This window comes from Xenopus laevis, chromosome 4S (genome assembly GCF_017654675.1).
Source record: "Xenopus laevis strain J_2021 chromosome 4S, Xenopus_laevis_v10.1, whole genome shotgun sequence".
Lineage (NCBI taxonomy): Eukaryota > Metazoa > Chordata > Amphibia > Anura > Pipidae > Xenopus > Xenopus laevis.
Window position 1 is genome coordinate 53,087,681 of NC_054378.1, and position 15,269 is coordinate 53,102,949.

Genomic DNA, 15,269 nt, shown 5'->3' on the forward strand with positions numbered 1-15,269 from the left:
TTCAGACAAGGGCTCAACTTATACATACTGTATGTATAACAAAAGACCTTATTACCCTATTCTGTTTTGTCATTATTGCCCAGTTGCAAAACGCTAGTCACCCGCCATGATGTAAAATAATTCCATCAATAGCCAGGTCACATCAGTTTTATCTTCATATTAAGATACACACTAGATTGTTTAGCAAGTCTGTTCCAGGGTTTAGACAATCCAATAACATAGTATCATCAGCTAATGTCATCCTAACACAAATGCTTTTGTCCCTGTGGCTCCCGTGTATCACACACACTTTAACAAAGAACATCAAATATAAATATAAAACAAATCATTTAGTTCACCTTTGGCCTCGGGTTGGGTATCTCTGCACTAATACTAGGCACTACTACAAGAAAACATTATTCAGTAGAAGGTTGGCTAAACTCTAAACTTCCCACGAATGGCAGGAGCAAGTGATGCTGACCTAAAAAGTGCTTATATATATATATATATGCTCATTTCTTTTCCATTGCATATTTTTTTTTTTAAAAAAAAAATCACATTGAAAAATTACTGAAATACAAGAATAGAAAGGAAAAAATATGATTTTTAACTGTGATAACCGTTTGTGTGCAAATTAGAGTGCAACAGAGCACCCCTGGCACCAAAATGGTTTGTAAACAAAAACCAGCCCTGCTCTAGGTTTTCTCAGTAATGAGAAAAGATTCATGAAATAGATTGACATACAGTTATTTATTCTGTTGTATTCTCGCAGATTTGAATTTTGAAACACGTTTTAGGCTTTCTTCTGATACTTCTGTAGTCTGTTCTTCAGCTTTTTTCTCTTGGATCGTTGGTAAAGCTGGATGGGCAATGCTTGTAAATGGCACAAATAAAGGTTCTTTTTCTACTACGGTACCAGAAAAGGCCTAAAAAAATCAGAGAAAATTGTTATGGTAATGGTGATCTTGAAAGTAACAAATTTCAAATCACTATTAAATCACCTATAAATCAATACATAGACTAGTCTTCATGTAAAATCAGTAGTTTAAATCCTATGGATTCCATTAATATCAAAGTTCTTTACACTCATTACAATAATGCACACATTGGGGCAACATTTACTTAGTTCGAGTGAAGGAATAGAATAAAAAAAAAGTCGAATTTCAAATGATTTTTTTGGCTACTTCGATCATCGAATTCGCTACTTCAACTTCGAATCGAACGTTTCGAACTAAAAATCGTTTGACTATTCGATAGTCGAAGTACTGTCTCTTTAAAAAAAACTTTGACCCCCTACCGAGGTGCAATGTTAGCCTATGGGGAAGGTCCCCATATGCTTTCTAAGCTTTTTTTGGTCATAGAAAATTCGTTCGATCAATGGATTAAAATCCTTCGAATCGTTAGATTCTAGGGATTTAATCGTTCGATCTAACGATTTTTCTAATTGCGGTAAATCCTTCGACTTCGATATTCGAAGTCGAAGGATTTACCTTCGGCAGTTGAATAACGAGGGTTAATTAACCCTCGATATTCGACCCTATGTAAATCTGCCCTATTATGTCTTAATGCCGCCAGCTATTTCAGGACATCAAAGTAGCTTGTGAGTAGTCAATCAAAATTCTAACTTTACAAAAAAGATAAACTCTATCCAGAACATCATGGGTAGGAGCCCAGGGGAAGTTTAAAGGGGAAGTTTAAAGGGGTTGTTCACCTTTGAGTTAACTATTAGAATGATGTAGAGAGTGATATTCGGAGACAATTTGCAATTGGTTTTCATTTTTTATTCATTTTTGGGTTATTTAGCGTTTTATTCAGCAGCTCTCCAGTTTGCAATTTCAGCAGTCTGGTTGCTAGGGTCCAAATTACCCTAGTAACCATGCATTGATTTGAATAAGAGACTGGAATATGAATAGGAGAGAAGCTGAATAGAAAGACGAGTAATAAAAAGTAGCAATAACAACAAATGTGTAGCCGTACAGAGCATTTGTTTTTAGATGGGGTCAGTGACCCCCATTTGAAAGGTGGGAAGAGCCAGAAGAAGAAGGCAATTAATTCAAAAACTATAAAAAATAAATAATGAAGACCAATTGAAATGTTTCTTAGATTTAGCCATTCTATAACATAACTTGAAGGTGAACTACCCCGTTAAGGAGAAGTAAACCCTTTAAATTACTCATTAGTATCTTATAGGTTGGCGCATTTTTAGCAGTTTTCTAGTCTTCCTTTTTCGCCTCTTATTTTCTGGCAGGCTACATCATTTTGTCATTCTACTCTTCTACTGATCTTCCATTACTGATTCCATACTTCTGCATGGTTGCCAGGATAACTACATCCAAAGCAGTCACATACTGTAGCATTTACAATTCCAACAGTAGAACAAAAGTAAAATATTGTAAACTACCTTAGAATATCATTGGGTACATAATGCCAAAAATAAATAAGCTGAACAATCCCTTTGGGTATGCGGTTTTAGAACTGTCTGTGCGTAAGGAGTGAGAATAGGAGGTACTGGCAGAATAGGAGGAGGCTGTGAGCATTAGAAACTAGTTTGGAAGACTGGAAGTAGCAAATGCAGTATGTCAAAATTATGGGGTTTTGTCAGGAGCAGACACCAGGCACAACTCACAGGGGAGGTCTCTAAAGTGATTTAGTGCAGGACAGATATAGGCTTTTTATGATGCATGGACAATAAAACTAGCTGCAGCCAGTTTCACATGCAATCTGCTGCTGTGACCTATAGTTTGTTCAGAAGAATATGTTGTACGACAATTTATTAACTGTCTATCCCAGGACACTGTGATTCCAATGGGTAATTCTTCACTTTAAGTAACACCTCATGGCAAAATATATCACAAAAGCAGCTGATCGGGTCAGTGATATCAGATCGATTAATAATTTACAGTACGTGATGGCTATAAACTAAGGTCTAACAATCAGAAACTTGATGTGCGACTACCAAAGGGGGGTTGTATGAGCACTGAAAGGCTGAGTTAAAATATGTTTAAGTACAATGGAAGTGGTAATGATTTGGCCAATTAATCAATGCACATTCCCTGGTCCCGTCTCACAAGTAATTCAGTATATATGCAAGTGCAAAAACAGGGGTTTTTAGTTACAAAGTTATGATCATAAAGTTTATAAGCCACAAAACCACGTCAAGGTAAACCCCGTACGGTGGTCCCTAACTTGTTTACCTCTGGTCATAGTAGTATAAGTCTTGTACCTCTCTGCATTGTAGCATTACTTGTAATAAGTGTCTCCTGGTTTCAGTCTGAGGGCTAGATCCTCCCTGCCACAAGCTTGCGGCTTTTAAGAGAGAGAGAGAGATTGCCCAAACCAACGGCCATTTATAAATAACATAGGGCCACCATTTGTTTAAAGGGGTGGGTATGGGGTGCTACAAACCACATGAAGCTTAGCCTGCAGCTACCAAAGCAGTCAAATGACAGTATACGATGCAGAGCTGGATTATGGACCATAACAAGTGCTATGGAATCTTACCAGTCCTAGGTGACCCATTTATGTTGAGTATAGGACTTGAGGATGCATTACCATACGTAAGAGAAAAAGGTATTACCTCCAATGGACCATTAACTGGAGACAGTTTCTTTTGGACACAGTCCTCTTCTTCATGAAAGCCGTCACTGTGGTCACTAAATGCATTCTCCTCAAAGCTTACATTTCTCAAGTAATTCCGTCTTTCATCAAACTCCTGTGCACTGCTCTCACTAGTATCACTGCAAACGCTGTTCTCTCTGCTACGAGATTTCATAATGGACTTTCTTGGAATGTATTCTCCGTTTACAACATCGACAAACACTCTGCAAGGAAAAAAATACAATTCATTACAAAAGAAAATGTTTATAAAGTAACAATGTCTGTTTTTGTCTTTGAATGTTATCAAATATAAAGAGAAGAAGGGAATACATTGGAGCATTTACCTATATACGTCTGCTGGTGTTTTTATAGTGGGCAGCTCTAGAACCGATTGACCATTCCCATTGCTGTTTTTTCTTTTCCTTTTGGCTTCCTCTTTTTTTTCGCTGAATTTTAAAGTAGTGTTTTTTCCAGTGTTTATTCGAACCTAGGAGAAAAAGAAAATTATAAATCACAAGTTATACGACCTCCCTTTAGCTTGTACATGCTCACTAAATAATGTTGACTGGACAAAAGTCCACTCTAAATAAATTTAAAACTTTTTTTTACCCTTCATAGGAAATATATGTTCTACTGTAAGGAATAGTAGACAATCCATAATGTAGCACAATGCTCAAGAATAACATTATATGCTGAATGCTAAAAGACAAGGAAACCCCCCCCACAAAACAGTCCAACTGTTTGAGCACAACAACAAGATGGTATTATGCACTTCCTAAGAACTGCAAATATACCGTGTCAGAGCAATCCAGATTCCAGCACCTTTCCTAGGCTTGGGTGACATCAGGTCTGGGTTACGCAGCACTCTGCAAGTCAAATTTAGACTCAAGTACATACGTATCATCTTGCCCAGATATATGAGCATGTGCAGACCTTTTGTTTACAATTCTAGCCACACATGTGCAGAGTTAATGAAATAGACTACTGTGTCATGTCAGCAGATTCAAAATAGCAGGTTTCCTTGTCCTTTAAAGGAGAAGGAACGTCGTTTAGCACTTGGGGGTGCCAAATGTTTCTTCAAATTTCCCAGGGCATGCGCAGTAGAATGAAAAAGCCAACTTTTTAGTTAAACTTCGGCTTCTCTCTCTAATGCGCATGCGCAGCCGCGCAAAATAATGAGGAAGACGGAAGAGGATCGATCAGTGGTGCTCGTTGGCATAATACATTCACTTGGGGGTTCCTAACATTTAACGACTTTCCTTCTTCTTTAAGACTATTTAGGCTCAGTTGTTAAATGGAGTGCATAAACCATGCAAAATGGTGATCACACTCAGTGGCATAACTAGAGTATGCAGGGCCCCCCGCAAAAAGTCTTCAGAGGAGTACGGCGCACTCCGATCTCCACCCTCCCGCCAACTTCCTGCCCCTCCTCTGCCTACTCCCCCAACCCAACTCCGCCCACTCAGTGCCGACTTGCACCCCCATTCCTTGCCGCGGGTAAAAGAGCAGCTGGGGAGGAGTGGGTTTTCTTATTAGCTATAGAGGAAGCAGGTCTGCTTCCTTTATAGTTACACCACTAATCACACTGAAAGACAAGTAGGCATATTAAACCAACAGCAGCAGCATATCCACTTATTTGGTCCATTATTTTATACTGCCAAGAATAAATCGTTGTAGTTTATGCAAATATGCCTAAAATAATTTTCAACTATGTCCTCAAGAGGATTCCAATATCCAAAGTATGCACAACACATTCCCTGGTATACAGCATTTGATGAGAAGAAGCAAAACACAACATATTTCCTTTTAATAACTAGTAGCGCACAATCTAAGTACAATCTATTGCAGTGTAAGACATAGTGTTACATGCCTGCACGGTCCAATATACATTAATATTAATAAAAATGTATCACTAAAATTAAGCAATATTGGTCTGTCCGGTGCAGTTTTCTGGGCTGCTGGTCCCAATTACATTGAATCATTTATGCAGTAGTTAAGATCCAGGGGTAAGCACAAAACACATGCACTTATCCATTCATCCACTCATTTAAGTCATCCGCCAAATAAACAGATCCTTCCCAAACAGATCTGCTAATTTAGGCCACTATCCAATCCAGTAGATCAGTGATCCCCAACCAATGGCTCACGAGCAACATGTTGCTCACCAACCCCTTGGATGTTGCTCCCAATGGCCTTAAAGCAGGTGCTTAAGTTTGGAGGAAATTTTTGGTTGTATAAAAACCATGTGTACTACCAATCCACATAGTGGGCAATAGTCAATTACAGCCCATAATTGGTACTCCAAGGGAAACTTTTTCATGCTTGTGTTGCTCTCCAACTTTTTTAACATTTGAATGTGGCTCACTGGTAAAACAGGTTGGGGATCCCTGCAGTAGATGAATGCTGATGAAAGCACTGACCTTTATGATAAAAAAAAACTGTCTACTGTAAAAGGCCAAAGTGGACAGTATCAGACTAAGTCAACTGGTTGTACAAAAAGGCTGTATTTGGCCACCATCTAATACATCCGTTAATTGAATGAAAATAGAACTGATCAGGGAAGCCCCATATCTCCCAGTTAGACCAATATCACATACCCCATAGCGTTATGCAGAATCCTGGCTTGCATTGAACAAAAACTCACAGACGTTCACTAAAGAATTTTTTTAAAGCAATAACAATGTGTAGGAAGACATTCAGACAAATTTAAACTGCAAATCTTGTTTTTTACAAACTTAAAAAAAAAAACCCTCAAAACTTCCACTTTACAGCATTTTATCTCCAACGTGTTCTTAGGCATCAAACATACATTGTTTGATTCCTAATATGCATAGGGTTATAAAACTATGAGGCCCTAAAACGAAAATAGTGTACATAGAGGGAACAGATAATAATCAAAGAAAAAAATGATATCACCAAAAATCCATAAATTCACTGAATATAAAAAAATAAACCCAGAAAGATTTAGAATTCTTCATTAGCATGAGAAAGTTGGCCAAAATTGAGTTAAAAATTGCTATGTTATATGAAAGTGATTTACAAACATGATATGCTCCACGAAAATATCTCTAATTAAAACAGTGAACAAATGGAAAGTTTACCCTTGAACTAATAGGGATTTTCACCCTGAGCTCTGTAAAGGGTTTCTCACTGTGAAAGCTGTAATATAAGAGAACTTTCTGTAAGTTGATGAAATATTACAAGGGGTTTTTGAGAGGCTGCTATACTTTTGTTCCAAGAAAATGGCTTTGTAAAATTATGAAATCAAATCTTTTCCATGGAGAATGTGTAAGCAACTGATTTTAGTAAGGCCATACACTAAATATTTAAACATCACACAAATAGAGGGTTTTTTATAAGACTGGCTTTTTTATGCATCTACATGAACAAAATTCCATCCTAGGTATATAATAATCAGTATACAAGAAGCTAGACTTACATGCAAGAATCTTGGGACAAATTACAGACCTTGGCCCAAAATCCTACAACTGATGCAACATAAATTATTCATAATTAAAGAAGAATGAAGACCAAGAATAAAATGTAGTAGCTTCAACCGATACATGCTCAGTGCGAGCAACTGTTTCAGAGATTAGATTAAGCAGTTTGGAAGGGACGGCTAATACATTTTATACTTAGCTTTTGTACTCCTTTACGTTGAGTACCCCTGTTTTCCTTGGTATAGTAAAGAGGCTTAAAGGACATGTTAAAGGGCATGTAAAGGCAAAAATATAAAATCCCATTTTTACTTTCTTTAATGAAAAAGAAATCTATCTCCAATATACTTTAATTAAAAGATGTCTACAGTTTTTATCATAAACCTGACTGTATGCAGTGCAATTCCCCCTTCTTTTACTGCTGTTGATAGGAATTGTCAGATGGTCCCCAACTGCTGTGCAGGTAAACGATCATACTTTCAAATGGCAGGGGGAGCCCCCCCACCTTACTTCCCAGAACTCGAGCAGCATTGTTGGATTCCCTGTAGAGATTTGTATCCAGAGACGCATTGCAGTCTCTATATTATGATTATTAATCAGTCTTGCTGTATTGGCTTCTATGGCAGATATTATTTGACTTGTGCTGTTTTGATAATTTATAACGATCCCTAAGCTTAACCTCCCAACTGAAGCCCAGACCACACTGAGCATGTGCGAGTCTTGATATTGCAGAAATGTCTAACAAAGTTACAAGATGACAGCCCCCTGCGCCAACTTTGAAAGCATAAATCATTTGTTTTATTAGGCTGCTGGTGCTGTAAGTTCATGTTTATATTTAGTATACATAATACAGCATTTCTAACATTATTCTATTTTAGACTTTAGTTGCCCTTTAAGGCAAAAAAATAAAATCCCATTTTTACTTTCTTTAATGAAAAAGAAACTTATCTCCAATATACTTTAATAAAAAAAATGTGTAAGAAACCTGACTGTATAGAGGGAAATTCTCCCTTCATTTACTACTACTGTGGTTAGGAATTGTCAGACGGTCCCCAACTGCTCTGCAGGGAAACAATCACACTTATGAACAGCAGGGGGAGCCCCCATCTTACTTTCCAGACATGCAGCACTCAAACAGCTTTGTTTGTTTCCCTGTAGAGCAGTTGGCGAGTGTGTAAAGATTTGTATTGGTTTTTATTTTTGCCTTTACATCCCCTCTGCTGTTTCCAACTGCAGCTGCAAGGACAAAGATCGTGGAGCCAGATTTAAACAGATAAACTGGGATTCTATTTTAGGATTATTTTACCACTGGTTCTGCAGAGTTGGAGAAAGTTTGTATTAAACAATACAAAAACTATAAAATCCACATTATATTACATGACAACACAGGACCCAGTACAGTCTGCCTATTCGGATTATTAATCAGTCTTGCTGTATCGGCTTCTGGCAAATATTATTTGACTTGTGCTGTTTTGATAATTTATGACGATTCCTAAGCAGCCCAGACCACACTGAGCATGTGCACAGTCTTGGTCTTACAAAGATTTTTAAAAAAGTCACCAGATGGTGACCCTCTGTGGCCAACTTTGAAATCATAAATCATTTGTTTGATTAGGCTAGTTCATGTTTATGTTTAGTATACAAATTACAGCATTTCTAGCCTTATTCTATTTTAGACTTTACTTTCCCTTTAAGGATCCCTCCAGGGAACTAAAGCAACTGTTCTCGCAATAACAACATATGGTAAACATAGTATGTTATGTTACAGGGTAGGCTTATACCAGTTTTCTGTGGCTTCTCATTTACTAAAAACCCATTTTTTTTTCTAAATGAAGGAAGCCATTTTAAGGTTGATTCTGTTGCTAAAAAAAAATCCACCAAGCTTTTGTCTTACAGTTTTGAGATATACATGGTTTATTAGAGAGCTAACCTCATTTTTTCTGTATTATTTAACACTAGTTTGTACAATAAACAGATTCTAAAAACCTATATAAAAAATAAAAGTAATCAGTTGCAAATACACGTATAGTGTCTAGTATATCTTTACATATATAGTGGTTTAATTATATGTTGTATGTGTTTGTGAGAATATATATGATAAGCATGCATTATGTAAAAGCAATACCAGTGTGGTATGCAGACTCTGTAATATTAACGACAAGAATAATTAGACCTTCACATTACACCAGTATAAATATAAGCATTTCACGTGTTCACATTTCATTTTAGCATAATTAACATAACCGCATTAGGATATACAGATAAACGAAACTTGAAACCCAAGAATTAAGCATAAAAAAAGACTACTACAGAAAAACAGGCGTGCATTTTCAAAAATGTTGATCTACAAATGCACAACTATGCTATTGCTCTGTACCTTATAGTGATACTCACTCTTTTTGGCTCAACTGTGTGCAGAAAATGTATGGTCGCCACTGAGTTTTTACTAAAGTCATCTTCCCCATCACTATGGTGAGGACCTGAAACATGGACACCACTGGTGTTGACGGCTGACTCTGATTTTGTATTTAGATAATTTCCCTGAGCAGGAGATTCTCGAACTTCTTGGGATACGTTAAGATCAGTCTTTCGATTCTCTTTGTCTTCTTCAAAAAAGCTTAGGTCTTTTATTCCATTTTGTATCTCACTGAAACTGCAATAAATAAGAGCATACAGAACATGATAAGATCCCTAGGAATTCTGTACTCTAGGACACTGTCCTCTTAAATTGCCCCTGTCCAAGGTAAAAGTTATTTACATAAGTGTATGTAAACAGAGGTTATTTACTTAAATACAAATATTTCTCATTATCTTATTAAAGTGGACTGTCACACAGACACAAAAATCTGTATAATACAAGTCCTTTTCAAATTAAACATGAAATCCAATTTCTATTTTTTATTAAAGCATTCATAGCTGTTGTGAACTCATTTAAAAATCTCAGCTGTCAATCAAATATTGTCTGCCCCTCCACTACAGTATAGAGGCGGGGCAGACAATTAATTTCACTTTCCATTCAGCACTTCCTAGATGTCACTGCTCTCCACACATTCCCCCATACTCTTTAATTGTGCAGTCAGGGCATGGGGATGGACATCAGGTCCCCCATTCTGGTGCACAAACAAGATTCTGAGATGATACAAGGCTTGTCCACAACATGGCTCCTGCCCGCTTGCTATAATTATGAATTCCCAGACTGAAGGAAACAAGATTCAAATAATTTGTATTGTGTTATTTAAATTCATTTTGCTTGACTTATGTTATAAAATTGAATTTTGAATTATTTTTTTGGGTGACAGGTCCCCTTATTTTTTTGGGTGACAGGTCCCCCTTAAAACCACTTCGACCTCACTCCTGTGCATATTTTTACCTTATTTATCAATAAATCTGGTGTGTGCAATGACTTGATAAAATTGTGGATTTGACACTCGAAAACTCTTTCACTTTTTCAGATTATCGCCTGAAAAACAATTATTGTATGAAACCCAACTATTCCAATAGTAAAAGGGACTTCTGCATTGACACCTACATGTCCTCGGCAGGTTTGAGATGGGAGTATTTTTTTATTCGGACATTTAGCAGCCTAGGAGTTTAATACATCTCAAAAAAAAAATAAAAAAAAATATTCTATGAATTTTTTTTTTCTCCTTGAAAACTCAGACCAGAAAAAAAAAAATCTGACTTTAGTAAATAACCCCCTAGGGAGATTTTGGTCTCTTGGTATTTACATTCATAGGCTTTATATATGCCAACACAGTGAAAGGCAGATCTATCCATAAGGAGATAATAAAGTAAAATTAGAACATTATGTTCTCTCTATGGAAAAGAAACAATGTTAATACTTGCTGACAATATTCAGAATTAGGAAGGTTGGAGATAAACCTTGGATGCCCAATGTGCAGAACTGTAATCAGGGCTGCCATCAGAAATCACGGGGCCCCGCACAACAAAATTTACTGGGCCCCCCTCGCCACCCCTCCCTCAGTATGAAGGCCACACAAGACACAGGCATTAAAACATGAAGTGCCCCCCTACAAGTTAAAAAAATAACTTTGGTGCCCAGATCCCTCCTACAAGTTTTGGTGGTCAGGTGGTGGTTAAAGAAAAAAAACATTGATGGCCAGGGCCCCACACATTAAAAAAAAAAACCAATGAGCCAGGGCCCCCACACATTTAAAAAAAAAAAACAATTAGCCATGGCCCCCACACATTATAAAAAAACAATTAGCCAGGGCCCCCACACATTAAAAAAACAAAACAAAAACAATTAACCATGGCCCCCACACATTAAAAAAAAAACAATTAGCCAGTGCCCCCACACATTAAAAAAAAAACAAAAAAAACAATGAGCCAGGGCCCCCACACATTTAAAAAAAACCAAAAACAATTAGCCAGGGCCCCCACACATTAAAAAAAACCAATTAGCCAGGGCCCCCACACATTAAAAAAAACCAATTAGCCAGGGCCCCCACACATTAAAAAAAAACAAAACAATTAGCCAGGGCCCCCACACATTTAAAAAAAAAACTATTAGACAGGGCCCCCACACATTTAAAGAAAAAAACTATTAGACAGGGCCCCCACACATTTAAAAAAAAAAACTATTAGACAGGGCCCCCACACATTTAAAGAAAAAAACTATTAGACAGGGCCCCCACACATTTAAAAAAAACCAAACAATTAGCCAGGGCCCCCACACATTTAAAAAAAAAACTATTAGCCAGGGCCCCTACACATTTAAAAAAAACAATTGGTCAGGGCCCCCACAAGTTAAAAGAAAAAAAAAACTGCACGTACCTTAGCCAGGGAGTTCAGATGCCGGTATCTTCAGTTTCTTGTGCTCTGATTCGCCAGTGAAATGTAAGTCCCGGTAAAGCCGCATGGTGATTGGATGAAGTAGAGGGGAGGTTCAAACTTCTCCCAACCAATCCGCATGTGGCTTTACCGGGACTTACATTTCCCTGGCGAATCAGAACACAAGAAGAAGTCATCGGAGCTCGTATGCAGGGGCCCGGCTTTGCAAGTAAGTGCAAGTAAGTGCAGCATGTCCGGGCCCCCCTTAACTCCCCAAAACATCCGGGCCCGGGACAACAGTCCCCCCTGTCCCCCCCTGATGGCGGCCCTGACTGTAATGCTTGCTGCGCCTCACTTCAATTATTTAACTCTTGTTTTCATTCTCAGCTCTTGCACTTACAACCACAAAGAGTATAAAATGCAATTTTTAAAATGTCCACGCCCTGCATGGTTCGTCTGTCCTTAGCGTTGTATTTGTACAGACTGTTTGCAAACATTCCCCCATTTCCAGATATATTTTCAAGCACCAATACGACCATTTTTGAGATACCTTTTTGTCAAATAATGACAGTGTGTGACCTCGTAAACATGCAAGTGATGATGTCTTTCCAAGTGATGATGTCATAAATGTACCATCTGTGGCTTAAAAGAAGTGTTTGGGATTTTTTTTTTTTTTAACTTCAATGTACCCACAATCTTTAAGAATTATATCTAATTCATACATGCTTTTTTGAACGTTGTTCAGTAAGGGCAAGGGCACGCACAGCAGATTCTCCAAAAATGCTTGCTTTTGCATTTCTTCACTAATGTCCACTCAATGTTACTCCATACAGGCCAATACCAGGCTTGTCAATAGAACTACAGTAAGGACTGCATTACAGTGGACCAGTTTTCCTCTGCCTGCAAAACTATGTGGAGAAAGCGAAGTGTGTGCCCTTAACCTAATGCACCTATGTTTAGCAACCCAGCTTTCAAAATCAAAAGGTAATATTTTAATCGCACCCGACCCAACTGTAACCCAATGCCACTCTACAAGACACTATATTGTATTTGTCTGTTTGTGTTATTAAAATCAATAAAATTTACCTTTTAAAAAAAAAAAAAAGGTAATATCTAAATCAAATGATACATGTATTATATTGAATGGTTCCCACACAAACTCATAAGAAACGACTTACTCATTAAGTTCTCCGTGTAACTCCTCTTCCTGTTCAAGCTCTTCCAATCTTGCCCACAGTTCCTCGTTGTCTAAGAATGTGTTTTTAGCTTTCTTTTCCATTTCATCTTCAGCAACCTCCTCTTCAAAACAGTCATGTACCTTTGGTTTTGAATGAGGCTTGTGTGCAATGCGCTGCTGGCTTCCTGCTTAAGGATTTCAAATGTTACCAAATCACAAGTTTCATCCACAAAGACTGGTGTTGACAGGTGAATTCAAACAACAATTAGCTGCTAACCAACCATTACCGGTGATATCTGTTCCCCCACACAGCATTCCTGGAGCTACACATCCTTTTTCTCTGCATATGTGCATCATCAAGCCATCACATCCTTTAAACCTCCATTATAGACTTGGTCATTAGCTGTACATTGTATTGGGTAGTGTATATATTAGGGATGCCCTGAATCGAGGATTCGGTTCAGTAATAGGCCAAGATTCCAGCTTTTTCAGCAGGTTTCCAATTCGGCCAATTCCTCATGCCTGGCCGAACTGAATCATTAAAATCATGTCACTTGTTGTTACAAAACAAGGAAGTAAAAATATTTTTTTTCCTCCCCCACCCTCATTTGCATATGCAAATTAGGATTCAGATTCAGTTCGGTATTCGCCAGAATCTTTCACGAAGGATTCAGGGGTTCGGCCGAATCCAAAACAGTGGATTTGTGGCATCGCTAGTATATATATTTCAAACACACACATATATGCACACACAATAATAAATAATTCATAAAATGGATTTTAAGAATCTAAGGGAGTCCCAGTCTCTGTTCTAACACTGGTTTGTATTTTACCAGAGCTGCTCTTCTTTGTGATTATGCAACTCGTTTATTTCTATTGCCATCCAAAATCTTTATTCTCATTACAAGTATCCTGCTCTAGTAATAAAAGATGCAACAGAGAATCTTTCTGCAGCTTTGCTATGAATTTTAATCCCTCTTAAAACAATTGGCCTTGATAGCAGAGAGCAAGAGATCAATGCAGCAAAACAACTAGCTGACATTAAAGCAGTCAATGCAATGCAAATTTCACAGAGAGGTAGGGGGAAAAAAAGAAGTGTTTTTTATCTACATATATATGCACTCATATTCAATACAAATGCAGGCACATATGTACATAACAAAGGAAAGTGGAGGATAGAACACACAAGTACTATCTTATATTTAATCAGGAGCCAATTAACCCGTCAGTAGGTTTTTCAATGTGGTAGAAAACGAAAATACGGAGGGAAAATACATCAAGACATTGGAAGAATTGGAAATTATCAACTGTATATACCTTTAGTACATGCTGTTTCATCATTTGCTTCTTCTCTAATGTCAAAAAAATCACCAGGTTCCTGTAAAATAAAAATAATATTGGTCAATTCCCCACCATTCCAGACTTATTCATATCATGACAATTATATAAAAAACTCTTTATATTTATCCATGCCACATTTAGATAGCTGTACAGCTTTGCCAAGGACTTACGTCACTCATTCTTTGCAGATCCTTTGTAAAGACTTCTTTAGATGCAAAGTTCTTTGCAACTTCTTGAAAATCTTCAATTGTTTTCCTAACATCTGGGAGGGAAAAATAATTCAGCTCAGCTTGGTGTTTTATTGATTTTAGATATAAAAGACAAAACAAAACACATGCCATTTATACATTAAAAGTACCTGTGACAATATGTTTAAGGCAATATATATTAAAACAGTATTCCAAACAATAGTTTGGATGGCATATCAGTCAACTTGGACATTGGACAGGTGCCTGGTCATCCGCCAGAGGCCTTACACCTAACCCACACGTATTAACAATCAAGAGCTACCTTAAATTAAGTAGATTTGAGTATTCCCGTTCATGTTAGGGAACCTAGCCTCCCTAGTCCTGCCTCCCACCAGGTGATTCAGATTTTTTCAGCTTGGTGTTGTTAGTCATACTGTATAAGGAATCCAAATTTGGTGACATGCAACTCTTTAGGGCTCATTGAATAGTGCACAGTTACATAGTTAAATTGGGTTGAAAAAAATACACATTCCATCAATTTCATCCCCTCCAAATGAAAACCCAGCATCCATACTCACACCCCTCCATAAATTATATATACCCATATCTACTAACTATAGAATTTATTATCACAATAGCCTTGGATATTATGTCTGTCCAAGTAACATCCAAGCCCTTCTTAAAGGCATTAACTGAATCAGCATCACAACATCACCCGGCAGTGCATTCCACAACCTCACTGTCCTGACTGTGAAG

The 15,269-nt window shown here is 37.5% G+C and overlaps 1 protein-coding gene across 2 annotated transcripts in view; it reads right to left on the reverse strand.

Annotated features, from left to right (window-relative positions):
- Nucleotides 1-710: 710 nt before the first annotated feature.
- Nucleotides 711-15,269, reverse strand: part of uri1.S (URI1 prefoldin-like chaperone S homeolog) — a 51,909-nt gene continuing 37,350 nt past the window's right edge. The window contains exons 5-11 of one of the 2 annotated variants that reach the window (XM_018260603.2): nucleotides 14,496-14,587; nucleotides 14,302-14,362; nucleotides 12,986-13,172; nucleotides 9,408-9,666; nucleotides 3,921-4,063; nucleotides 3,557-3,800; nucleotides 711-905 (exon numbers count right to left, since the gene is read on the reverse strand). In XM_018260603.2, coding sequence (XP_018116092.1) covers nucleotides 726-905; nucleotides 3,557-3,800; nucleotides 3,921-4,063; nucleotides 9,408-9,666; nucleotides 12,986-13,172; nucleotides 14,302-14,362; nucleotides 14,496-14,587 — 1,166 coding nt within the window. In that variant the 3' untranslated portion in view covers nucleotides 711-725. The remainder of the gene's footprint in view (nucleotides 906-3,556; nucleotides 3,801-3,920; nucleotides 4,064-9,407; nucleotides 9,667-12,985; nucleotides 13,173-14,301; nucleotides 14,363-14,495; nucleotides 14,588-15,269) is intronic. The other variant, XM_018260604.2, reaches the window with a different exon arrangement.